This window comes from Erithacus rubecula (assembly GCF_903797595.1).
Source record: "Erithacus rubecula genome assembly, chromosome: 2".
In the NCBI taxonomy this organism is placed as follows: Eukaryota; Metazoa; Chordata; class Aves; order Passeriformes; family Muscicapidae; genus Erithacus; species Erithacus rubecula.
This window is the reverse complement of record NC_136685.1, coordinates 103088300-103115121: the sequence shown is the minus strand read 5'-3', so window position 1 is coordinate 103115121 and position 26822 is coordinate 103088300. Positions and strand designations below refer to the sequence as shown.

General features: G+C 41.4%; 2 protein-coding genes across 8 annotated transcripts in view; one reads left to right on the top strand and one right to left on the bottom strand.

Annotated features, from left to right (window-relative positions):
* The window catches only part of MACROD2 (mono-ADP ribosylhydrolase 2), a 432938-nt gene that overhangs the window by 14731 nt on the left and 391385 nt on the right, over nucleotides 1–26822 (top strand). For all 7 annotated transcript variants that reach the window (XM_079332084.1, XM_079332080.1, XM_079332082.1 and 4 more), the window contains exon 3: nucleotides 7637–7744. In XM_079332084.1, the coding sequence (XP_079188210.1) occupies nucleotides 7637–7744 (108 nt within the window). The remainder of the gene's footprint in view (nucleotides 1–7636; nucleotides 7745–26822) is intronic.
* On the bottom strand, nucleotides 5395–6382 carry LOC306815552 (uncharacterized protein). Its single transcript, XM_079332128.1, has 2 exons — nucleotides 6053–6382; nucleotides 5395–5722 (listed from the first exon to the last, which is right to left on the bottom strand). Exons 1-2 carry the CDS (start codon nucleotides 6320–6322, stop codon nucleotides 5489–5491), a joined length of 504 nt encoding a protein of 167 aa, XP_079188254.1. The 5' UTR covers nucleotides 6323–6382; the 3' UTR covers nucleotides 5395–5488.

The window sequence follows — 26822 nt, the reverse complement described above, 5'->3', positions numbered from 1 at the left end:
GGGCACAGCCGGCAGGGGGCGCTGCTGGCTCCCGGCCGGGGGCGGTGATTCCCCTGCTCCAGCAGGGGGCGCTGTGCGCGGGGCTCTCCCTCACGGGGACCATGGAGGGCGGGCGGCAGGAGAGAGAGAAAAGGCGCTTCCTTTGCAAACCCCTTGGGGCAGCCGGTCCTGGTGCCCGTCTGATGGAGAAATGAGCTGTAGCAGGAACTTCTGAGCAGCAAGTTGGAGCTGCAGGGATGAGCAAAATCCTGGAATGGTAAATGAGATATCAGAAACTGCGCAGCTGTAGCTGGAACCGCAGGGGTGTCCCAGCAGACAGGGGGCGTGTGGCTACAGTAGCAAAAAACCCAAAAAACCCAGAGCAGTGACAGGGGCTGGGCAGTGGCCGTCAGGCTGTAGAACAGGGCAGGGAGAGGCACCCTTGGAGGGAAAAGGGGCTCAGAGATCCCAGGACTTTCCCTGAGGCACCCCAGCAGATGGTGAGGAGCCTTTGTTTGGTGAGGTCAGGTGTTAATAAGGTCCCAATGCATCGGCCACTCTCAGGAGCAAAGCTGCACTCATGGTAGGAGAAGGCAGCAGGAAGCAGAACGCCCCTGTGGTAACCAATTCTTCCCACAGCGGCTGCAGCCTGTTCTCCCTCCAAATGCCAAGAGCACGGGAGAGAGCTAGGAGCTGCACCCAGCCCCTTCCCCAGCCCAGACCTGGTGATATCCCTGCCCTTCCCAAAGGAACCCCCAGGTAAAGAGAGAGAGAAGCCAGCTGCACCCCTCCCCTCAGCCTGGCAACTTCTTTTGTCTCTCTCAAGTGCCCGGTCATTTTTGTCTCCTAGCAACATATGGGAGAAAATTCCCTAAAAGAACAAAATGAAAAAATCCTAAACCCCAACACTTACCTACCTGCCCAGATACTAGAAAACTGAAGTTCCTTCTCCCACCTGCTAAGCTGTTGTCACTCTATGTCAGGCGGAGAGGTTTTTGAATGACAATGCCATGAAATATTTGCTGATGGTTTTGCACAAGTTTCGTAGTTTTCTGGTAGTAATATTTTAATTCCAAGCTGTACTGCAAGTACTACAAAAGGCTCTAATACTCAACTAGAGAACTCATCGTTCAGCAATGGTGTAGAGAATTTAAAAAGCACAAAGTGTAGAATAAAAATTGTCTGACAGCTTATTAAGTTAATGAATGAAAGTAATGAATTTGTGGTTCCCCACTATAAACTTATTTTAATCCTCCTTGATGTTGTATGTGCTCACCTATTTAAATGGGTTCTCATATTTTGGTAAGTAAAACAGGTAAAAATTTCTGTTTGGTCATGAAAAGTAATTTTTTTCCCAGACAGTTTGTAAAGGTGTCTGGAAGAATGCTGCACTGCTGGTGGTATGTTTAGGATGAAGGCTCATGGTTACCCTAGGTGGTACTGGATCAATTTGAACACACCAGGAAGGAATCCAATGAAGCAGAATCACTTGCAGTCCTCTAGTTTTATAGACAAGTATCAACATACTCATGGGGCAATGAACAGTGATCTAAAGCAGTGTCATGTGTTTGTCTCCCCATTTTTGGACTTCATTGTTAATTACGAGCTCTCTGTAGTAGAGGGAGGTTATAAAGTAGGAATTGAGTTTGAGTCAGTGCAGTGTAGTTCTTGCCTCCATGTGACCTTGGCTGACCATTTGATGCACTTCAGTACAACTCAGGCTGACAACAATCTATATTGAAATTCTTGGTATCACTTGGAGTGAGGTACTGACAATCAGGCTTGACAAGAATTTAGCAAAATACCATGTCCAGCAGTGTTTTTATTCCACTGTACCATTACAAAGTCTGGATTCCCTGTGAAGGTCCACATTACAAAACCAACCAAACAAGACAGTGATTGAATGGGTTTCTTCACACAGACAAAGCACAGCTCCTTCTGAGTCACAGCTGAACCAGCAGCCTTGTCTATGGACCCTAAATCATGAAATCTCCAGCAAGCATAGCAACCAGAGCAGCTGGATGCTGACTCTCCAAGTAAACAAATACCCAAGGGTCTCAGCCTACTTGTGTTGTGTCTTTGCTGTCAATGTACATGCTGCTGAAGTGAGAAGACTCTGATTTATGAATTGACAGTTGCATGTCCCTGCAGATAAGGGTGCATCACAAATTAGAATTGGGAATGTTTTCCTGTTCTTGTTCTCCTTGTTTGTTGTTACTCCTTTCTCAAACTTTGTTTTTCATACTTCAACTTTCCATACCAAGTCTTCTCTCAATTTACAAAAGCTTCATAAAAAAGGCAAGCTTCTCCTTTCCTTCTACTTCTTTCTCTTCCAGACTTAAAGGGATTTTTTGCCTCTCAGCTTTGTTATTTCCAGGATGTAGAAAGCTGTGTGGGATAGACTGAGAAAAAGGTTGTTTAAGGACTATGCAAGACCTTGTAACACAAGAAGATTGCATTTTGCATGAGCGTTGTGTGGGTTTTCAGAGTGACTGGGTGTTTTGATCAATTCTCATGGTACACCACTGTTTCTGTCTGTAATGTGTAAATGTTTTCAGTGGCTCCCATTTAAATGTGACTGAAAAGTCAAGGCTCACATTTGCAACCTTGTTTGAGGGCTGCTGGTAGCCATATCACTGTTAGACTTGGCCTGTGTGAGCGAGCTCGGGGCTTTTTGGGGTAGCTGTACAGGGGTGAGTTATGGCCCCTCAGATGGGGAATATTTCCTGTCTCCTGTGGAGCCTTGAGTAGGAGATAGCATGACCTCCTGACCTGGAAGATGGGGAAAAGTGTGGCCTCAGGCAGTGGTGTAGAACTGGAAGTGTAGTTCATGCACCAGATGAGCCACAAAGATGATTAAAACATGACTGGGGGCTGGAGCATTTCCTGTGCCTGGAGAGACAAAGAGAGCTAAAGTTCAGCCTGAAGAAGAGATAGCCCAGATGGGATCTGATCAGTGTTTATAAAGGTAGAGTGGAGGGTGTAAAAGAGATCTCTTCAGACTCATCTCTGTCATACACAGTGATGGGACAAGAGGTAGTAGACACAAGTTGAAAGAGGAAATTATTTCTGAGCATTGAAAAACAAAACCATACACATACTGTGAGACTGGCTGAACACTGGGACAAGTTACTTGGACAGGTTGTGAACACTCTGTCTTTGGAGATACTTTAAATTCAGCTGGGACAGGGTCCTGGACAACTTGCTCTGGGTGACTTGGTCACTAGAGGTGCCACCCAACCACATCCATTCTGTGATTTGTGGTGAATGCTTGCCTCCAGAGTTTGGTACTTGGCTGTAGTCCTCAGCTCATCCAATTATGCCACTTGGTAATTAGCTGAAACAGACCATATTGGCAGTGTGCAGCCTGGGAGAAGGTGTTGGTGTTCATCATCAAATGCTTTTGACTTGCATGTTGTGCTGCGTTTTTGGCTGGGTAGAAAGCCATTTGTCTGCAACAGATGTTTCTTCCTTGTGCTCAGGTTCTGATCTCGTTTAAGTCCAAGAAGTGATAGAGCAAATCTGTACTACAAATCTGAAGTACTACAGTGCATCTGCGAACGCTTTTCCCCTGGTGATGGAACATATGGAAATAATGCTTATCTTGATTTAGATAAGCAATTGCCTTTCCTGTACAATCATCCAGGCTTAGTAGGAGTAGAAGCAGACACGTATTATTACAGCTCTTACAATCTGTCTTTTCTAACGCTCCATAAGCCTGTGCAGAAACAAATGGAATGGGAAGTTGTGTTAGATGTGAGATTAGTAACTGCTAATAGTTCATCATTTTTAGTCTGTACAGGAAACTTATGGAAACAAAGCATTAAGAAAAAAACCAGACACTGAACAGAAAAAGTACAGTGTGCGTAGCTGAATTGCTGGTGCACATTCCAGCCAGGTCAGATGCACTCCTGAAGCTTGCTCATCTCCTTTCTGTTTTCAGCAACCCAAGAAAAGTCATTAGTGTCCCAGTGAAGTATTTGCTGAGGGTTCTTCCAGGAGTGGAAGGGCTGCCTCTGGTCTGGGGATAATGTGATTCTTGTCCTTTTCTCAGGTTCTTTTTCCAGATACTCTTAGAGAAGCCTTCCTTGTGGGGATGTCTCTGCTAGCAGCTATTGTAGCGGGGTTCAACAGACTTACTTCGGTTGAACTTGGAATTAATTTACTTCCTTCAGCTATGGATTCTAAAGCTGACTAGAAATGATGTAACTCTCTTATTTTCAGCTTTTTTTTCCTTTCTACAGTCTGCTATGTGTTTTTATGAACTTGAGGAGAAATTAGTAGTGTGACTTGTTTAACAAGCTTCCCTCATAACAGTGTGAGCCTCACTGCCAGCAATCCTCACTTGTTCTCTGATTTCTTCTCTTATTGCCAAGAGACTTTTACTTTGCCATAGGTATTGCTTTATACTATGGGGCTTTGGTATCTATTTTTACTACTTTGTGTGTGCTCTACTCTTTCATTAATGGTCGTTTTAAAATGCAAATATAGTGTTTTTCTATAATAAACTCTTCAAGCTGTAGGTTTTTCTCTTCCCTCTAGTGGTAAGCTCTTTGGTATTGCTGGAGGGATTTCTGTAATTGGATGCTTGAGACTGTTTAAAAAATTAATATACTTTTTATTAGACTTCAAATCTCTGGCTATTTGAGCAGGGATTGAGTTTCAGGGCTGATTTTACAATGCTGTAGGTTTGTGCCATGCTTGTCCACTGCACCAGTTATGTCCTGGGTGGGGGCTCCCTCTAGTGAGATGTTCTGACAGTCCCTTGGCCACTTGGTTCAGATGAACTTCACCTGTTTCCTTTTCGAGTGCAGTATTTGTGGACTCAATCTGATGTGTTTTTCTACCCTTGTGCAAGCTGTAAAGGCCCTTTTCCTTAGGAGTGATCAGGAAGGAGCTGTAAACAAATCTGAGGGCCAGGACTGCCTATTTTCTGTATTTGGTGTCAAGAGCTCAGGTAATTAGCTGCATCCCACTTCAAGCTGTGGCTCTGTGGACTCTGAGGTGTTTTGAACATGACTGAAGGATCAAAGGATCATGCAGGAGGAAAAGCTAAATGAAATTGGACAGTACAGGCAGAGGGGTAGAAGATGATGGCTGGATCTAGAGGGGAAAAAGTGGGGGTGGGACATGAATGTTCAACTGTTTCTGGTGAAGATTTTCAGCTGTAATATATTACTGGTGCTGAGGCAGAGGAGACAAGAGGAGGACATACAGCAGTGTATCCACTTTTGTGTGTTGTCAGTATTAGCTTAAGTGACCAAATTTTGGAAAGGAGGTACCAGGATTAACTCCATTCTTCGTGAGTATACATGCAGAGATGATTTAGTCGCCATTTTCTTCAATTTCTCGTATAAGTAACAATCAACTTGTTTGCAAGACTAAGTTAAAACAGAAGTAAAAGCTGTCTTATTTAATTAATAATTTTAATAATAGTAATAACAATAATAATAAGCTGTATGAAGAATCTTGCAGTGCATTGCTCCATGTGCCTGGCAGGATTGTTTTCTCAATCCGAGAAAAGCGCTGCCTCCTCGTCTAAGTCCTTCCAGTCTCTGCTGCTGCTCGCTCTCTGGAGCGCGTCCCCCCGCAGGCAGCGCTGCCGCAGGTGCCTCAGGAAGCTCCCGATGGAGGCAGAGTTTTCCTGCCGGCGGCCGAGCGCCTGGATCGCCTCTTCACCGAGGGGGGAGCGGTCAGGCAGGCAGCAGCTCCTTGGCCAGGCTGGGCGCGTCCGGGCCCTCTGCTGGGAGACAGGGCAGGGAGCTGGGTGAAGGAGCAGAGGGGCTGCGGGGCCGGGCCCCCTCGGGCTGTCCTGGGGAATCTGGGGCCAGGCTGGGCCGCTCCAGGCTGCAGGGGCTGTGGAGAGACCCTCGGGCAGGTTCTGTCTCGTTGCGGTGGCTCAGGCTGTCCTTGTTTCCTCCCGGGAGGAAGGGAACCCACCTCTGCCTCTGGGCTCGGGCACGGGGCTGGCAGAGGCAGAGGAGCCTTGGTGCCTGCCCGGGCTTTCCTCTCCACGGGGCCGGCACTCCTCACCCTACGGGCACCGTGCACCTGCCTGGTCCCCATCCCTCACCTCTCCCCGCTGCCTCTGGGCTCTTCTGCGCAGGCTGCAGCCGAGGCAGAGCGAGGCGAGCAGCAGGGACAGCGCCAGGAAGGCGCAGCAGCGCCCCTGCAGCGCCCACGGGCTGGCACTGCCCGCGCCGGGGCCCGAATGCCGCCCGTGCTGGGCGGGCACCAGCAGGCGGGCCCCGCTGGCGGCGGGACAGCTGCGGGCCCTGAGGGGGCCGGGGAGCAGCGAGGCCACGCAGAGCCCCAGCAGCAGGGAGAGCCCCGGGCGGAGCATGGCCGAGCTGCCCGAGGAGCCGCGGGCTCTGGCCCTCAGCCCCAGCCGTGCTGAGCGGTGCCCACGGGCTCTGCGCGGGGTGTGGCAGCAGCTGCGATGTCACAGGGCTGTTGCCTGGCAGCCCGAGGCTGGGAATGTCCAGGCAAGGCCACGCCAGACAGTCCGAACTTGTTGTTGCCTCAGCCTGCTGCTCTGGCTTGCCACTGTGGGACAGGCCTCAGGAGCTTGGGGATGTGCTCAGCAAGGTACTGCTGATATGTCCAAATTGATATTCTTGAGCTGATGGAAATGGAGGGTAGGACTAGAGAGACAAATTTGTTTGGACTGCTTCTACTTTCTCACTAAATATTGAGGACTGTTTTTGCTTATCAACCAACTTCGCTTGTTTCGAATATTTGAAATTGATTCACACTTTGTTACCTCAGCAAATGAATTCTGTTTCTGAGCAACAGATGAACTCAAGTTTCTTGAGCCTTGTGTTGGAAATAATTTTTAAAAAGTAATAGTAGAAGTGAATTGAATAATTTTTCTTCCTCGGTTCATTTCTGGTGATGTGCATGTCTAACTTGGTGAAGCTTTGGGCAGTATGCTTGTGCAAGGGTTCGAGATAACTGAGCTGTTCTATAGACTGAATTGGATATAAATGAGGTGATTTGGTGATGCACAGTTACAAGCGTTCACAGGAAAAAGAGACCTATGGTGACGTTATTTAGTAACGAGTCTGTTGGAAGCTAGTGTATGTTGTCTTCACCACCTGACTCCTCCTAGCTGACCAATTTAAGGTGATAAAACTCCAAGTTTAAAATTGGTGTGGATTTTTTTTCAGGCTTGTTGTCTGGCTACATGTCTTCAGAAGTCATTCTGAATTTTGGGCTGTTTGCAAATGATGTGCTTGCCTATTTTTGTACTCATTTGGTATATTTCTGGATTGGAGAAATTACTACTCTGGTTAGGATGGTAATCTTAATTCCTCAATTTGTTTTTGCAATTCTCACTTGTGATTACCAAATAAATTTACTTGATGGATCTCGCTCCAAAAATATGTATCTTTCTACAGTTTTGTAACCAGATGGTATGTGGATAAGGATTCAGTGCTTCCTACTAGCTTGTATTTGGAAACAAGTAACAAGCAAGCCGCACGATGTAAGGGCAGTGCTGGTGTCTGTGGGTTACCGGTGCCCTCTGCAGGTGAAACCGAAAGATGCTGCAGTGTGACAGCAGCAGTGTCACCGGGCTGCTGCCTCTTCAGGGCTTGGAAATAATGACCTCGGACCCATGCTTATAACCTGATTTTTCTGCTTTCTTGGTTTGTAGGTGAAAACACTAAAGAAGATCTGCAAGGAAAGAAAAGTCTGAGTGAGAAAGTTTCCCTCTACAGAGGTGACATTACGCTGCTTGAGGTTGATGCCATCGTTAATGCTGGTAGGTAGTTAAATATTTTATGTAGCTATGTCTTGAAAAACCCTTCTAGTTCCATGGTACAAGTGTGAACTCTGAAAGGTTGCCTAAAACTGGTGAGTCCTGTGGAAATCTGTTGGAAAATGTGGCTTTTCCCCCAGTTACTTCATATTGCTTCTGTTCATCCTGTGTGCACTGGCTGTGGCAGGGATTATTGTGCAACTTTTATAACGTGGTCACCATGAAAAAATTAATGATCTTGTGTCCATCTTTTGACTCAGCTTGGTTAGCTCAGACTTCACATTTTGCATTGTAGAAAGATCATTTTTGTTAATAAGCTAATTCCAGTCTGCTTTTCTAAATCAAGCCACTTTTGGACCAGGTAATGTGAGAACTTTAACAACAAGGTGCTAGGAAAACAGAATTTGTTTTATGTGGTTTTCATATTTGCTTTCTTGTTGGGAGATTGTATTTTTCAAGTTTTTGGCCATGCCCTACAGATTTTTAAGTGTTTTAGTACCTCTTAATGCTCAGTGACTGTGTTTCCATGTGTGCAGCAAGGTGAACAACTGTGTGTAGCATCTTGTGAGAAAAAGAGGGAAATGCCTGTGCAATTAATTAGTGTATTAGATTAGAGTAAGATAGCTCAGTTTTTTGTTTTTTTTTTTTTTTTACAAAAAATGATGGGAAGGTTTACCCCTATGCACATGCCCATAGCCAAATCTTGCCTGCACTCTCCACTCCAAAAAGAGTGTGTGGTTTGTATGTCCTGAGGCTGAAACTTTTTTTCCTCCCTAGTATTTGAGTGGCATTGATTAATTTTCAAGAACTAATTTTGGTGGTGTTCATTTCTTGGAAGAAAACGTGCTGCAGTATCTTCTCTGTGATGGAATGAAGTTCAGAGGGTCCCAGGGTTGTAATGGCCAAAATGGATGTGTTTGCTTACCAGAGGAAAATGCTGTATGGAGCTACTGTTCATGTCTGTAAAGAGCACAGCAATGTTTGCTCACACAGCATATAGGGCAGTGAACAGACTCTCTTGACTGTCTGATTGTATGACATCCCACTTGACATCTGCTGATGGGTTTTGTGAAGTACAGGTGGAATCTTCAGCCATTTCAAAATATATTTTTGCATTTCAAGTACAGAGGTTGATATTCCTGTTTAAAAAAAAAATTAATTAATCATCTTCCTGTTCACTGATGCAGAAAAGCCTTCCTAAATAACAATAACAATACAGTAGCATCCATGTAACATGATCCTCTCCTCACTCTGTTGACAAGGCCCCTGAAGCTTTAATATTTTAATGTTTTCTTCATTCTTTAAGATTGTTTTCCCAGGAGTGCTTTTGCTAACTTCCTTACTTTATTGCTTTCCAGAAGTCAATATTAGCATACTTCTTTCCATTTATAGTTAGCTTCTCTGTTCATAGGCCTCCCTTGAATTCCTGGCTGGAGCTACTTATGGATGAGCTTTAGAATAGGAATGCTTCACATTTCTTGATTTAAATCCCCCTTTAATTCTCCTGAAAGGTCCAAAAAACCTATGTGCCAGACTGCAAATGATATTATTTGCCTATAAAAATATTATCTATCTGCCATCCTCATAAGAAATGCATCTTTCAGAGGAGGAAAAAAAATATCAAATCAACATGCATTGATATGCAATATTGAGAAAAGGTTTAAAGACCACTCAAAACAGACTGAGTTGAAAGACCTGAAGAGGGACATAGCACTGAAAGTATCTAGAAAGCTTAGTTCTTTCTACTGTTGTCTTCTGTAAAATGAATTTGGGCTTAAAGGGAGATTCAGGTTGGATGTTGGCTAAGCTGTTTATCGAAAGGAACATGTTTACACAATGATATTTTTGTGTATCAGACAGACACAAAACAACAGTCTGAGGGTCAGGGCATTGGCACAGGTGGATTTTCAAGATTCTTCTAAGTCTTTTGTAACCTCCCATAGTTCTTAAAGGACATAATATGTTAACTATTATGAGATATTAATAAGTTTAGATTAAAAGACTAACCTACAGTTGCTTTGGAAAAACCATATGCTCTCTGTATGTCAGTGCAGTAATTAAGCTAAGCCTTTGATTGGTTTCAGTGTTACTTTTTTCTGTTAACCTTTCAAACTATGGAAGATACCTGGAAAACTACATGAGGAAGGTGTTTTGGTTCAAGATCCATATTATTTATGCAAAAGATCTGCTGTGCTGCGATTCTTTTTAAATCCAATACTTTCAGTGAAATTGTAGTGTCTCTTAGACAGTATCTAAACACATGCTTCTGCACCATTTGATGCTTTTGCAAAGAACTTCAAGCAAAAAAACTGCTTTTTCTTCTGCAACTGAAGTTATCCAAGCCTCCAAGACATAAAGCAGTAAGTAGCCACAGTTCCAGTTTCTGTGTGTAAGTTAAATATAATGCAGCCTGTTGAATGTGAAATAGGAGACAGGTTTATTGGAGGTAAACCTGTGCAAGTGGTTTTTTTTTTTTTTTTTTTGTATTTAATGCCTTTTGACTACCTCAAATGTTAATGATTGACTCCTTCCTATCTGCTGCAAGCCCTGGGTTAGGAAGGGAGGAAGAGGCCCTCTGGAGACTTTGTCTCTGAATTTAGAAATACCATTAACTGTCTCCTCTAATAAATAGTTTAAAATGCAGCAAGTCATATCCAAATTAAAACCACAGGAAGATACAGGTTGAATGTTTACATTGACTTATGTGAAAAACTAAATATGCTTGAAGTAAAGGGAATGGTCTGGCAAATTCTGGGAAGGGTTCCAGATGGTTCAGATTGTCTCCAGATTTGGATGCAAACATTGGCTTAAAAAGTGTGTATTCTCAAATATGTAAGGTGGAAATGAGACATAAATTAATACAAAAGGGGATCTTCTGTAGCTAATTATCAGAATATCATTGATGAACATTTCTGCAAAAGGATCCTTTTTTGTCCTAGACTTTTAGCAGACAAACTGAATGCTGCTTACTTTCCAAAAATATTTTGCATGTAGTTTGTATCCTTGCTTATTGTCAAAAGAACCACAGCCTCTTTGAAATCATTCAAGACTATAGTGAGAAACTGAGATGTATTGTGAGAGAGAAAGGAGCTGAAGAAAGGAGCTGATGTGCGGTTTTGCTAAAATTGATGTCAATTATCTACCTGTACGTGTCTTATGCTTACACAATGGTTTCCTAAAACTTCCTTACTACTGATTGCATTGCAGACAGGTATTAGTTTAACTTGATATTTTGCTTAAGGTGTCCTCTTATGCCATTTTCTTCATACATTTCTTAAAGGATTCAGGTAAGACTTGTATGAAAATTTTACTTTTACTCCTATATCCTCTTTTGCGCTTTTTAATTACACTTTAAGAATGTAAACAGCCTCTCCTTGAGGCATGTGCTTACTGCATTAATCTGTGCTGACTGGCCTTTTTAACAGATTAAATGTTCCTGGATGTCACTTCATCCTGATGCCAAAAGTGCTTCAAGCACTTGGAAGCCAGATAACCACAATTAGCCAGCATCTGAATAAATTGTCAGAACAGAGCTTGGAGGGGGTGTGGTGCGTCTGTGTCTAGGGAGGGGAGAGAGGGGCCATTTAGTCCCTCTGGCAATGCCAAATGCAGAAAGAGGCTGTAAAAGCCTGAGTAAGCTTTGAAAAACAATTTCTTGAGTATTTATAGTGTCAACTAAGCTGTAAAGGACTACATTTCCTCTGTATTTTTAATAAGGAAAACTGTGTTGCTGTTTATGTCTTGTGCAGTAACTATCTGAAGTAGGTACAGGAATGGTATTTTGGGAGTGGGTGTGTGTGATGGGGATGTCTGTGTACCTCATATACCTTAAGCAGCAGTTCATCACGACTGACCTCAGGTATTCATTCACTTCCTACCTGTTAATAAATCTTAGTGCCCAGTTGTAAGATAAGGAGGCATGTACTAATATGCTTGTGCGAGAGTTTTTACTAGCAGGAAGATCAAGGGGAAACCATTATGTCAGGGGAAAAAAGAATTCTCCTTATTTTTATCTGATAGGGAGGAGGAGGATGATGACTTGCAGAACACTAGAAGAGATAATATTTCTTCTTATCATTGAAAAATATTCTTGGTATCAGTACAGAAGTATGGTACTGAGAAGAGAAACCTTTCATCTTCAAGAAAAAGGAAGATGTTTATGTCTGTTCAATTAGATATTACTGATAATATGTCTGTACTATTGCATCTAAGTTTGCAATTAGAGAGTTGCTACAATTATAGCAACCAGGTGTCTCCCTTTAAACTATATTTGAGTGCTGGAATAATTTCAAATACTCAAGAATTTGGGGAAGAAACCCTCAATTTTTAAAATTAGTATCTTTTCTATGTGAGAAAAGAAATGTGATTTACAATCTTCCTCTGATAAAGAGAGAAAACATAAGATCTTTTTACGTCTGATGTTTACTAAGCTCTGATGCTGGAATTTAGTAACTCAAGAGCATCACACATCTTCCTGTGTGCAGTGAGTTGCCTCAGCTAGGAATGCTGGTTTGGCAGGAGCAGGTTGCTCAGCTTTTTTGGCACAGTGTGCAGGGCCAGCTGAGGGAAGGTGCATGGAGGTGATGGTCTCCTGATTGCTTTAAGAGGCAGAAGTATTTCCAGGGAGAGAATTACAGCTGAGTTTAAACAAATTTGTAAGAGTTTGGAATGCTTGTTGTGCTGTACCTCTCTGTCCTGGTACTGAACATATGTGGAATTGAAAAACACTCAGTTTTATATACCCTTTGTTTGCTCTGCTTGTTGCAGGACTGGTTTACACTGGAGCCTCTGCATGACAATTTATAGGATGAAGTAGATATTTTCATATTGAATCTCACCTTTCCTAGTGAAATATGCCTTTCTTCCCTCAGGCTTCTGACTTGACAACCATGTCTCAGTATTTTTGTGCCACAGCAATATCTTTATCCAGCGTTTTTATCTGGAGATAGCAACATATTTTCTTCTGGATTCATCATTTCCTGGCCTTGACCTTGAATATGACTGTTTAACTTAATGAGCTTCTTTTCTCAAGCTGAAAATTACACATCAAGGTAGAAGAACTATGTATTGATACTGGGAACTGAATATATTATCAGTGAATTACACTTATACAAGTGTGTAAGTATAGATAGGGACTGAACTCTGCCTTTGCACACAAACAGCTCGTTAATGTGCAATCAGTCACTGCAGTTGCCTTGAACTTGGTGCTTAATGAACAGGTGGGGAAAAAGGATGGATTCTAATCTGGAACAGATCTGACATCAGGCAATTTCACTGATTGCTAATCCATTTCATTTGGCAACTTAATTTATCACACTGAAATTTCATCTTGTAACTTCTGAAGTAGAAATTACTTTAGAAGTGGCCTGTCTGAATATTATGAAGGTATTTGAGTCAGTCGCTGAGCCTGATCTGGTATTGTGTATATAGTTATTCTCTCCCCCTTTTATTTTACGGTGACCAGTAATTCTTACTCTGGAGTTCATTTGAAATTATTCTTCAATAATTTGCTATGAAAATAAGTCCCTTAACTCAAGTGTTCCTGCTATTGAATGTGGAAGAAACAGAATTTAAAATCTGCCCTTAAGTCGCTCATAGCATTTTGACATGGGATTTTTACATTTATCAGTATTGATTTTTTGTGGGTTTTTTTTTTTTCCCCTTCAGTTGAGCTAAGCATAATTGGTTGATTATACTGGGAGCTTCTTAGCAAATTTGGTGTCCATTGGAATGTTTTGTAAACATACTAAATGTTTTATCCCCAGTGTAGAAATAGGAAAATGGAACACTTGCATTGAAATCTCTTGTATGGAGTCATCTGGCATCTGCCTATGTAACTTACACTGTTGTAATTTCCTCTAGGAATAGAACCAATATTGCTAACAAATTGTTGTTAATTTGGTTTTCATCTTTACTGTGAGCAGACTGTGGTGTTAATCAAAGGTTTCTCAAGTTATTTTACAGTTGGTACAATTACACTTGTGTGTAAAACCCCAGACTAATTTATATACAGTCCTCACTTACTCATCAGGAAAGTCAATGTTAATAGTTGAGGGAATCGGTCATGCTCAATTGTGACATCTGTGAGTGAGTTTATTACTTCTTTCTGTGGAAAATGCTTTAAGCCTGGCTGGTGAGCAGTAGATGTGGTTAAACTTGCCCTCTGCTTTTGGTCTAATTTCATTTCACTGCTGTTCTTCCCTGCAGTGCAATATTCATTTGGATAAAAAGGCTGTCTATAGTGACAGTGGTCAGGAGAATGAAATGGAAGGCAAATACTTCTGGAGGAGTGGTTTAATTTAGGTGGAGAACTGTAGCTACTTCTTAGTCAAACACCATTTGCTGTAACTATGGCCAAGGGTTATGACTGAGGAGGCTCACTCAGAATTGCACTGCAGAAAAGATGGTTGCAGTGCACTTTGAAAACATCTCAGGTATAATTAGTATAATTCAAAACTTAAGCATTAAAAAAAAGGTTTGGCAGTGCTACAGATACGTATCAGGAAAGAACTTTGTTCCTTGTTCTAGGGTGCTTTGGGAAAGGGAAATGAATTGTGGCGAAATATTTTCATTCCAGTATTTCACCGGTGTGCTCACAGCCATCTCATGTAGCTAATGGAGATGGCTTCTGGGTGGAAATGTGCCTCATACCTGGATGTTATCCTGCCACACTGTGTGTGGTGCCAGTGAGCCAAGAGTCTAAGGTGGTGGAATGGAGGCCTCAACCTCACATGCCTCAAGGAGAGCTCTGCCACTCAGCCTGCCATATGGCCAGGCACTGCAAACAGATAGGCACTGCATATTAATGATAATCAAGTGATGATTTCAAGCAGTGGGATGTGAGCATTCAGTGACTTAGTGAGAAGCCCTGAAAAAAACAGTAGAGAAGGAGATGTACTTTCCATTGGAACAAAGCAATCAAAAGGAGCCTTAAACTAACAGACTGTGGGCTGAAGCACCAGAAACAGATTGTTGAGGTTCAGAGCTATGCTTTTTGACTTTGTGTTATTCTGTGCTCCCAGAGAAGTCTGAGTGGATTGAGAGGAGTGTACATAATCCTTATATCTGGTACCTTACTGTCTAAAATGGTTTGCCCAGACAAATTATGGATACCCTATCCCTGGAAATGTTCAAGGTCAGGTTGGAGGGAAATTGAGTAACCTGGATTATTGAAAGACGTCCCAGCCCATGGTGAGGAGGGGTTGAAGTTGAACTAGCTGATATTTGATAGTTCCTTCCAAAACAGGCCATTCTGTGATTCTAGGAAATACTCTGCCACAGTTAATGACCAGCTCTCTCCTCTGACAGGATTCAGTGTAGTCTGTCTTCTGAAAATCTTATATAAAAATGGGCAAGATGGATATTTTAGTAGCCTTATCTAACCTCTGATGGTTTATAGTAGCTGGATTTATTTAGAAGTCTGCTGTCAGTGTTGATGCTGTTTTACCTAGACCAGTGTGTTCTCCTTATTTCTTGGTGCAGTTACTGAACCCATTTAGTATCTCTGACCCCAATGTGATTACCGATCCTTCATGCCATGGTTACCCTGAACCTTTTCTGTGTGTGCTCGTTCTAGAGAAAACCAGCAGTACACAAGCAAACACCCGCTAAGTTGAATTTCTTCAAAAGTCTGTGGCTTCCCCGCTTTGGGGAGCGTGGGGTGGTGTGGGATGCCGTGAATCCTTTCTGCCAGCAGGTGGCAGTAGTGCCCCTGTTATCGTAAAACCACTTTTAGGCCTGCGTACCATTATTTTCCTGGACATAAAATCGGTGATGACTTAAGCAGAGGGAACAAAATGCATGTATTCGAGGCGTGCTTGTTGGATAGGCCGTCGATACAGCTCGTGCTTATTAAATGCCGACTCCATTTCATTACGTGTGTTCAGTGTGTGTTTGAAATAGAGCAGGAGACAGGCGCTGTTTGGAAGAACTGTAAGCATCTGTTTTACTTCATAGAGGAAAATATTTTGGAGAGACCTTGCTATCAGCCTGTCTTATCATACATTTGACAGTGCAGCTGTCATCTTGACTGTGCTGATGGAGCAGAGTGGTGTAAGAAACTACTCAAGGTCGTCTTGAACAATTATGCTTCATTTCAAAATATTAAATCCACTTTTAATCAGGACTTGTGGGGGATTATCTAAAGGATTGTGGTTTTTTAAAGCCGATAGTTGCAACAGTGTTCTCGGTCAAGATAGGCATGCAACATTGTGGGTTTTTTCAAGCTTTTGCATTCTAAAAAACCCAAACAGTCATGTATTTCCCAAATGTTGGGACGCAAAAGAGGAGACTTCTTTGAGGCCTCCTCTCTTTACTTACAAAATACTGGCAGCGAGAGGTCAGCTGGTAGGCTGAGATTATCCCTGTAGAGTTAATATTGTCCCTCACACTCCTCTGTCCAGATGTTTGTACTTTCCTCCCTTTCTGTTTCTAATTGGGTTGTTGTGAGTTTGCACAGATATTGTCTCAATGCCATCCCAGTCACTGTAAGTAGTACAGTAAGGTCAGTACAGGAATTAGCATTTCTATGTGTAATGTCATCCCGTTAAATATGTGCAGTTAAGTATTGAATAGGGGAAGGTCTAGTTTGATTGGAGCAAGTAAGCTTTAGGTTTTTCTTACCTAATTTGTTAGATGCAGAAAATGGGGTAACACAGCAGTAGTTAGAGTTGATGTTCAAAACTGTGCAGCTGGCTGACCCTGACTGTCTCCCCTGCCTTCTCAGGCAGGAAGAGTTGCTTCTGCTTAATTCTCTTAGCTGCTGAATCTTCCACCCTTTGCTAGGGTTTTGGGTTTGCCCAGTGCTTTGCCATATGCTGCAGGTCTTAGAAATATTAGTCCCTTGAAATACAGCTTCCATTACTTGTTAAATAAATAATTATGGACTGTGAAATGCAGTTTAGGTTTTGTTTTGACCTCTGGCTGTTAGCAACCGATTTTCTGAGAAAAGAAAAACATTTCTGTTTGCAAAAACACAAGTTGCTTTCTTTAGGAATTTAGAATGCCTCTCGCCTAGAAAATAGTATTAAGGGTACAGCTTGACTTTAAAAATCTGGGCTCCGAACTCCTTTGTGTGACCTGCTGTCACAGTCATAAAAATTAGTAATGGCAGCTAAATATACATCAAAGGTCGGTGGAAGCTTGTGAGAGTGGTATTTGCTTGTTAATCCGAGCACAATGGCAAGTGTTTGCATCATGTGCAAGGAGTAGCCGCTGGCATGTTAATATACCGTTGTTCAGAACTGTTTGGATGTGTTTGGAGTTGTTTTAATCACAGTATGGAAGGTGCTGCAAGGCCCTGTGCTTTCCTCACAGCAGTGGAGTGATGAGCTGCTGCTGCTCCCACACTTTTTCCCTTCACTCTAAGGTGACAGGAACATTCAAGGCTCGCCTGGATTGTCATTTGCTCAGTGTGTTTGAATGGCAGAGAGGGGACGTGGGTGGTCCAATTCCTTCTGCCCTGGGGGTTCCTGGTCCCTAACACATTCCTCCTGGCTGCAGAGGAGCTATGTGGAGCTCTGCAGCTTCTCCCTGAGCTGTGCCCGAGGGCTGGCAGTCTCATGGAGAAAAGGTGCCTTGGCTCTTGTAGGAGAGGATGTTGTAATGGCCCTTGTTCTCTGATAGTTTCACCAGTGAAGCTGTGGAGCCTGGGGCTTTCATTGTCTATTGTGTCTGAGCATTTGAAACTTGTGGGAAAAACTCTGATTTGGAGAACTTTTTAGGATTATTGCTCCTTCTCTCTTTTATCACTTGCATGTCTGTGCTGCAGTAACTTTAATCTGGTGTGCAACATGAATCACTTAAATATGTCTCTGTAGCACCTTCATTTTATGCTTGAAAGCTGGTTTCTGTTGAGTAATAAATAGAAATAGTTAATATCTGGCATGCCTAGTTGTGGGCTGCCTGAAAAAGATGGTTCTGTCAGCTGTATTTGATTTGTATTTAAAATGTTTTGCATTGCAAATCCATGTTAGAAATGCTTTTTAAATTTAAAGTGTGAACCATATTGCTTTTTCAAGGGAACTGTACTCTTGTGTCATGTGAAATAACTTTTTATGTAAGAAAGAGGTGGTATTGCTTTCAACTCTTATCAAACCAGGTTATAGAGGAATGCAATTCTTCCCTGTGACTTGATATGCCAGATAATGGTAACTGGCAATACACTCCCTTTCCATTTCTAAGGATTTGTGGTGTACAGGCTATTTCAGAAGAACTCTCTTTTCTCATCCTGTCAGTTTCAGTCCACTTTGAAGGGATTATGTTGAGCAGTATGGTCCAGGTCACTTGACTAGTTCTGATTTTCTACAAATCTGTGTCATTTTATTACTCTTTCTGAAATGAAAATCAAATTTTAGAATGATTTTCAGAATAGTCAGTCAGTGAAGAATGGTGCATTTTACCTGCAGTTCATCAAACCAGGGAAGCTGAGAGACAGAAAAAACTGAGAGAATTTATTAATGACAACTTATTTCCTAAGTTCTGAAACAATTTTCATTTTAGATTGTCCATTGCCTTAAAAAAAACCAACTAAATCAACCTTAGGAGAAGGGTAGACCAGGGCAAATGCTTACTTCTTGGTGTTCTTTGATTCTTTGGATGAAGGCATCTCTGATTGCTGGAGGCCAGACAATTTTTGCCATGTCCCAGCAGAGTTTTGCCAACCAGCAGTTCTAGCCTTGGCCATGGTTCAACTAATTATAGTCCCCTTCCCCCATTAGATAACAGCATTTCAGGGAGCTGAGTGATCAGTATGAGGGCTGTCTCACCTCAAAGAGGGATTTCTGTCTTCCTCCTCCCTTCTGATATAAAAGAATCTGCTTAGGAGGCTCAAACATTTTGGCAGGGTTCACAGCCCAAAGGCTCTTTGGGTCAGGAGTTTATAGCTTCAGAGGCTGCAACTCTAGTTCAGACTAGTCCCCATTGCCAGTAATATATGAGATGAAACCAAAAACTGTTTCTTAAATCTAAAGTGAATCCCTGATGGACAACCAAAGGGGTGTTTTTAGGTGGGAGTACTTACCTCTGTAGTTCTTATCAAAGACCCAGTGAAAGATTTTGGGCTCCCTACTTCTTTCTTAGTGCCCATGTCCATGGGGCTGAGTTCAATGTGGTTTCTCTTCTGTCATACTGGCCTTGTCAAACTGAAACCAGGATTTGACTCAGAAAGCATAGCTCAGCAATCTCTCTTCTGTCTTCTCCTCCAGTGCTAGCATTCAGCAGAGCAGCTTCTGTTGACTGCAGCTTCCCTTCCTGCCCTTTCTACCCTCATCACTGGGGAGAAGGATGTGAGAGGAGAAGTGTGCATGGTGTTGTCTCTCCTTAGAAAGGCCTCTGTGAGCTGTGACTGGATGTAGCCTTGTAGTTACAAATTGGTGTCTCAAATCACGACTTCCTGCCTGTGCTTTCAGCAGCCAGGGAAGCTGTGCTGATGTATTTAAAGTTTTTTATTTGGGCCACTGCTAATCATTCAGGAAAGCCAGGTTTTGTTCTTCTTGGCAGCCTTTTTTAGAGAGCCAAGGCTGTTGTGCTTTGCCTGAGGGTGAGAGTGAGATGGATGGCACTTTGGTGTCTGCTATAGACACTGTGCCTCAGGAGTCTCCCTGGAGCGCTGCTGGAGTCACTTCATATTTCATAATTCCTTGCTGACAATTAAGTCAATTTGCTGGTGCAGGCATGATGGAGCTAAGCTAGGACATGTTTCTTTTTTAGCCAAGATACTTAGTGAAAAGCTCACTCTTTTGCTTTGATTAAATTGAAAACTGAAGTCTATCATTACCTCCCCTGGCTTGGAACGTGAATCTGATTTATCAGAGGCATTGTCCTCCTCTCTGGACTTCTTGATCATGAATTGATTTTCCTTTTTTTTTTTTTTTTTTTTTTTTTTTTTTTTTTTGTCTAATGAGAGGAAGACTCAAAGCAGGCATACCATGGTATTTGATGCTGAAGGTGGTGTAAAGCATCACTCCTCAGTAAGAAAAGATGCAGCTGTGAGCTGGGGCCTGTGGAACTCCAGTGGGCTCAGACTTGTTTGTGGCAGTGATGCAAGAGCATAGTTTCATGAGCTTTAGGAAAAGGGCACAGGCATTTTGGATCTGTGCAAGATGATTAGTCTCTCCAGTGTGGTCTCCTGAATCAAGGGATTTAAAAAAAAATGTTCCTTGGCCAAATACAACATTGCTCCTGCAATGTATATTGCGTTGAGTTTTAAATTTTTTTAAAAGTTTTTGTTATCTCTGTTAAACAACATTATCTTACAAGTCTTGCTAAATATATAATTTAGAAATTATAGTCATTCTGTCTTGGGTTTAATTTTTCTCCAGTCCTGGCATGAATACAGTGCTGCAAATGTGGACTCTAGTCTGGTGAGACAGACAATGATTTAATGTCAGAAGTGGAATTTTGGGTGCTTTCTGGTTGTGGTGAAATCAGTTAATTAATTGGCATAATTTTTTTGCTTGGGGTTGTTAGGCTGTTTAGGCATGGGCTCTGTCTAGATGATGTTTATACACTTCAAGCATAATATTTAATTTTCAATATCTATACTGTAGCATATAATATCTGTGTATATTTGCCCTCTTTGTATTTTGCTTTAAAAAAAAAACACTGCAGTTTTAAGTGTTTCTTCCAGACAAGCTAAAGAAATAGTCTGAACCATCAGCAGTCTGCGTGGCATTGTGCAAATACAGAAGATAAATCCTATATAATTCGTGAGACTGAAGAGTTTTTAGTTACAAGTCTGAATTTTGATCCCTTGTCAGTGCATATAATGAATCTATGAATTAGGTGAGAAAGAAAATGTGCATATGAACAGGAAATTAAATCAGTTGCTGAACATTCCTAGGCTTTTAGTTCAACTTTGGTACAAACTGGTCCAGGTAACCCAGAGGACTGGCTCTTAGCAATATTGAGGTAAATCTATTAATACAATTTCAGTGGTGCACAGGTGAACGGAGTGTTTTTATATTCCAGAAGTTTCTTTGAATTATATCTTCTTTTAAATGATTTTTTTTCCTTTCCTGTAGAGTGTCATAATTGAATTGTGTAACATGCATGCTTGTGTAGCTGATGAGAGAAGGGAATGGCAAGAAAGGTTTGAAGGGATTGTTTATGGATTGTTACTACTGTGATTTTACACCGGTGCAACTAGTGGCTCACTTTTTTAACACCTTGCTGAGATAAGGTGTTAACTGTTATTTGATAATGGTTGTAGGATTTCTATTCTCAGCTTGTGTCAGTTATTTCATCTTCAGGACGGGAAATCTGCATCTGTTACTTCCAAAATATTTTTCTTCTTATTTGTCCAAAATATTTCCTTTTCAGAGTATATGGATGACTCTTTTTGGTACCAAAACATCATGCTTCTGAAGCTTAATACCTACATCACATGTAATAGCTTGCAAGTTTAATGAAAATGCTGATTTTTAAATAAGGCATTTGTGTCACTCAAAAGATTTGAGTTTGTGTTGAACCTGGAAAAAGCTGCACAAGTTCTTAAATTTAGTGCAGGTGTAGTCACGTTCACTTGGGAAGGATTGTTATACATAATTTAAGGACATATAAAAGTCTTGAAAAGTGGTATGTTAAAGGACTATTTTTCATTGAAGTTTTCTTTCCCCCCCAGTATTCAATAAAAAGGCACTAAGTTTTGTTCTCTTTAAAAGCTGCTCTCTAATCATGTAGTTCATTATTTCAGCTTCAAAGTGTAGTCTGTACAAAGAGGCAATGAGGTGTATCCACATCTAGAAATTAAGCAATAATCATGTAGTTTAGTGTTTCAACAGGCTTTGTTCATTAGAAGGTGCAATGATCCATTGTAAGTACTTGCTGTAGTCATAATGTTCTTAACAGTCTGAAACTTAAATTCTCCAAAATTATTTCTTTGAGTATATATTCCTGACTGAAGTGGTGCTACTAGGGGCACCAAATGTAATGGTAATTGTTCTGTAAAGTCTTTATGAGAAGAATGTCAAACATTGTGTGTTGGTGTAGTGTGTGTGCACATGTGTACATGGCTTTGGATTAACCAGTAACTCATGCTTGCACTAAACAACTGCAGACATGGCAGAATGATTGGGAGAGCTTCTTTAATTTAAGCACTCCTAAACAAACTGAAGCAAGAGAAGGAGTAACAAAGGCACACTGGGAGTCACAGAGAAACGCTGGGAAAAACAGAGAAAAGGGAGAATTAAGACTGAAGTGCTGCAAATGAGTGGGAGAAGGAAGTTGGCTTTGTAATGCGGGAGGGCACATGGGGAAAAAATTTAGTTTTTTGATGGGTTTGAATTCTTGAGGCTTATCTAGTCACTGAGTCCATGGAGTGACTAAGACAACATCTCCAGATTGTGCAGATTGTTCAATGAAACCATAGGATGTGAAAAAAATGATGCTTTAATTTGAGAAGATGAAGGATTGATGGGCTAAAAAGTGTGAGTGGGAAAGGGCCACTTGACCAAGGTGTTGTGAGTTGGGGCTGTAGTTCTGTGGCAATGTGGAAGCTTCTCAGCAATCAAAATGAATACTTGAATAAGGGTGGGGAGGGAGGTCTGTGTGTTTGAACTCTTCCTCTAGGACCTGCCAAGCCAGGGCTGTCCTGGGCAAGTGCATGAAAATGTGGAAGTCAGCCGTGCTGCATTTCTTTTATCATTTCTTTTTGGATTTCTTTGACTTTTCCAGCCTTGGAGAAGCAATTTGCTTTGGGACTGTACATACATTATTTTTATTGATAGTGTTATGCAAGGTAACTGTAAAATGCTTACAGAGAATGGGGAGGGAGAGAAGTCTGTGTTTTTAGTTATTTTTGGTAATGCAAATGGACTGTTTGTTGCAGTAGCTGAAGCGCCTGTTGAAAAGCTGCTGATTTTCAGTTAAATTTTACAGTGCAGACTGTATGTGTAACCTGGAAACTACAAGAATAAGCCATGGTGTCCAAAGATCCCTGGAATCTGCTGGTTTGTGGGGAGGAGTGTCCTGGTGCAGTCCTGCTGGGGCTGGGGTGCTGCCATGGGATCTGCATGCTGTTGTCTGCTGCACCTCAGTTCTCAGCCAGCAAGACAAAGTGCAAAGCCATAGCTTTGTTAATGATCAGTGTTTAAATCTGCCCCAAAGAAATGGCAAACTGCATGATAACCACAGTTGCCTTCACAGGGCAAGAGAGGAAAAAGGTTTGTGGTCCCAGACCAACACTGGTCAATCCTTTGCCTTTTAACAAGCATCAAATGTTTTATAAATGAAGGCAGAGTTAAAATCACTGCTGTTTAGCTATTTTGGGGCACTCAGCATTGAATTTAGTTTTTACTGTGGAGACTTCGGGTCACTAGAGTGTGCTGCAGTCCCAGCCCTGGGCTGGTGTGAGATTGCCCCAGTGCTTTCCCTGCCACTGGGCGACTGGGAATTTTTCATCACGTTGCTTTGCTGTCGCCTGGGCAACTTAAGTGAATTTCCCTGCTGTTTTCTTTGTGTTGCACCCTGCTTCCCTGGCAGTGAATGACTTGGTGGCTCGTTAGCTGGGTACCTGTGTGCCCCTGGAGAGCATCTTGTTGTTAAGCATTGTATTGTCCCTATGGCTGCCTTTATTTTGCTGACTGAGGAGCCCATGAGAGGCTGCCACGCTGATAGCTGATGAAGAGTTGGTATCAACAGCATTTAATTAAACCATTTATAGGTGCTGTGTAGCAATGTTTATGGAGTTCAGCTTTGGAGCTTTGTAGTGGTGAATGTGGGGAAGAAAATGCAGACCTCCTGCACAGGGCTGCGTATAGAAGAAAGCACATTGTGTATACAGAGTTTGGAAATGTATTTACCAAAAACTTTGGTCTTTTTAGAGTAAGTATGGTCTGTTTTCTATGTTCCTGCAAGTTATTATTTGATAGAAAGGCAGAAATTATAAGTAGCAAATTTTGTTTTTCCAGTGCTTTATTGCTTGCTCAGGAAAATTTTGTAAGTTGAATTCCTTTCATATTTTTGGTGAAGGCTGAGGCAGTCTGGATGTCTAGCTTGAGGACAAATCCAAAACCGTAGAAATGTAATTAAAAGGTTTTTTATTACTTCTGCTGTCCTGTCTTATTTTAATTAAGTTCATCCTCTGATGAAAATTGCGCTCTGAATTACAGTGGGAAATCCATAATGTCGTCTCTTCTTCTTGGATGAAGATCATGGTTGACAATTCTCCTCTGCGGGCACAGTGAGTTTCTAACGTGAGGAGAGAAGCTCAGCCGTGCAGGGAGCAGTTCTTGTAGGGACAGCCCTGAAGTTGTGAGGCTCCATACAGAAGCAAGGGACAGTTGGCTTCCATCTGAAATATGAGATTAACCTGTGTTCTATGTAAATATGTATTTTTCAAGTTTTGATTTTTCTAAAACCAAAGCCTGTTAAGAAAAAGCGCCATTATGTGTACATTTCTATACCTGCGCATTTTGCAGATTGTTACTTAAAACTCTGCTGGAAGGAAAAGGAATGCAAATGCAGAGCCCACCTCAGCACCCAATACACAGCAGGATTACTCACAGTGATGAGCTTCAGGCTCCTGTTAAAGCCCCCTCTTCCATTTTCCTCACAGCTCCGTGTGCTATTCCATACTCTGGATTCACCTCATGACTTGTTCTGTGAAGCAGGCAGACCTTGTGCAATTCAACAGAGAACTCTGGGAAATGAGAGTGTGGATTAGGATAGTTAAGGAAAAATATTCTGCTGAAGGGCCCCCTTTCCTGTTCTCTCTGTTAACTTTGACTTTATGCAAAAATAGGTTGTCCAGATATTTTCCTTGTAGAGCTTGGGGGTGAGGTGGCCAGATCAGAGTGGCTGAATCTTTAAGTGCTGTTAGTGTTTTATAGCAATGTGATAACATTATTTAATCTGGAAATAGTTATGGCTATGTCTGGAATTTGTGCCAGATGGTAATTTTCTTGTCTAGAATGATAGAGGCTAAACCTGAATAAAACCAAACCCCAACCATACAAACAGGTCTAGCAGCTTCACTGTGCATATACTTCACAAAGCTGTTGTGTCCGGTGTCTTTAATTGAACGTGATGAACATAGGTTTGGCACAGCAACTTCTGAAAAATGAAAATTCTGTTTACAGGCCAGTGAGAGATTGAGGCTTCTTGTTAATTTTTGTTTCACTAATATGAGAAATATTTTTAAAATTATTTTTGAACTATATGTTAAGGCTGTAAATTTCCTTGGAAAGCTAGCAAATGGAACATGCCTGTGAAGAGATTAAAGTAATTATATTGCAATGCTCCACTAGGAACAGAGAGCAGTGTGGGATAAAATTATTTGGAGACATGCCAAAGCCAAGTTTGGTTCCGTTTTAAGCTAAAACTAATTAAAGTTGTCAGGTCTTACAGTGGTCAAAGGTTGCTTAGCTGCTACTTGAAATAAATGAATCTTTCCCTCAGTCAGTAATGCTAACAGCTACGTGTTTGCAGCTGTCTTATAACAAAAAAAAAAAGCTCCAAAAACCTTGTAGTTCTTGTTTCCCTTTGTGCATGTCTATTTTAGCATGTCAAATAGTATATCCTGTCCACAGTATGGAGTTTTGAGTCTTTTTGTCTGTCTGCCTTCTTTGTGATTAAATTTTGCTTTTGAGGAGTAATTCTTAGGGAAGAAACTTCCTGAGGAAGCTGCTTTAACTCTTTCTGATTCAGAAAGGCTGCTTTGTATATTCCATGTGCTTAAAATAACTATACTCATGAGAACATATATGGATTCTTTTGAATGTAAAGTCTGATAGGATATTACATTTCCTAAAATATTCCAGTACCCACAGGGATCCTACTTTTTTGGGAGCATGTAGTTATGGAACAAGGTGGAATGGATTCAGACTGGAAGAGGTTTAGATGAGATATTAGGAGAAAGTTCTTTGCTGTGAGGGTGCACAGAGGAGTTGTGGATGCCCTATCCCTGGAAGTGTTCAAAGCCCAGCTGGATGGGGCTCTGAGCTGCCTGGTCTAGTGGAAAGTGTCCCTGCCCACAGCAAGGGGTTGGAAATAATTTATCATTAAGATCCTCTGAAATGCAAACCATTCTGATTGTGTAACTCTAAAGTTTTCAAATGTCTTGTGCCAGATACAATTGGTCCCAAATTCTGTTAAGTAAGGAGCTTGATCAGTAGTAATGTTTCCAATAAACACTGATATCAAGATACTCAAGTCAAGTCAAAATACTCTTATGGCATTTTGGAGGAGTTTATATTTCCAGCCAGTAATAGGTTTTTGTAAGAATCTGTTTAGGGAATAACACTATTTGTAACAAGGGTACACTATCCATATGTTCCTAAAAATCAGAAGTTATTTAAAAGAATGGAATTGAACATTGTTGTTCTTGTGATGTGGTGCTAGGTTTATTACTCCAAGTTTGATCTTGGCATGTTAAAACTGAATTTCTGCCATCTTGCATTTTGCAGTTTGTAGGAGGAAAGTTTGCAAATGTGTTTTGATGTTTTACATACTCAATTCTGGCAGCCTGACACAAATTTGGAAACTGCTTCACTTACGCACCTGTGCATATGTGCAAGCACACATGTGTTAAAAAATACAGCCAAGCAGGTTGTTCCTTCATGCTTTTCTTATGGATGAGTTGTAAAGTTAGGCACTGTTTGCTTTTTTTTTTTTTTTTTTTTATTTTTTTTTTTTTAATTGTAGTAGGGCTCAGGAGTGGTTCTGGGCCAGATTGCTGAGTGGAGGTGGTGTATTTGATAACTTTGAAAACTAATTTTAAGTTTTGTCATTAAATTTAGTGTGATCTGTTTGCATGCTGGGAGGAAAAAAAGATCTGAGAAGAAATGTAGTAAAAAGGCTGATGCCGGTTTTATATGCTACTGCTGCTAAATAAACTTTCATCTAAAATTTCACCAAGCTCTACTGTAGATTTACTGTGAAATTTATGTCAGACTTGTCTGTCTAAATTCACACTGGAATGATGAATAATTTGGCCTTGCAATTTTTTTTAAGCTTGAATTTCTTAAAATTTCTTTTGTTTTAAGGAACAGCTTTGAAGTGCTACTTCTAGGTATACCATGTGTGTATAAATGTATTTTACTACTGATATCCTTAGTGTGTGAATATAATTAGGAGAATTGAG

Bases quoted from the DNA above. Each gene is read 5' to 3' on its own strand.
- LOC306815552 (XM_079332128.1), bottom strand. From the start codon at position 6,322: ATGCTCCGCCCGGGGCTCTCCCTGCTGCTGGGGCTCTGCGTGGCCTCG. The intron at 5,723-6,052 runs GTGAGGGATGGG...CCTGTCTCCCAG, and splicing joins CCCAGAGGCAGCGGGGAGAG to CAGAGGGCCCGGACGCGCCC.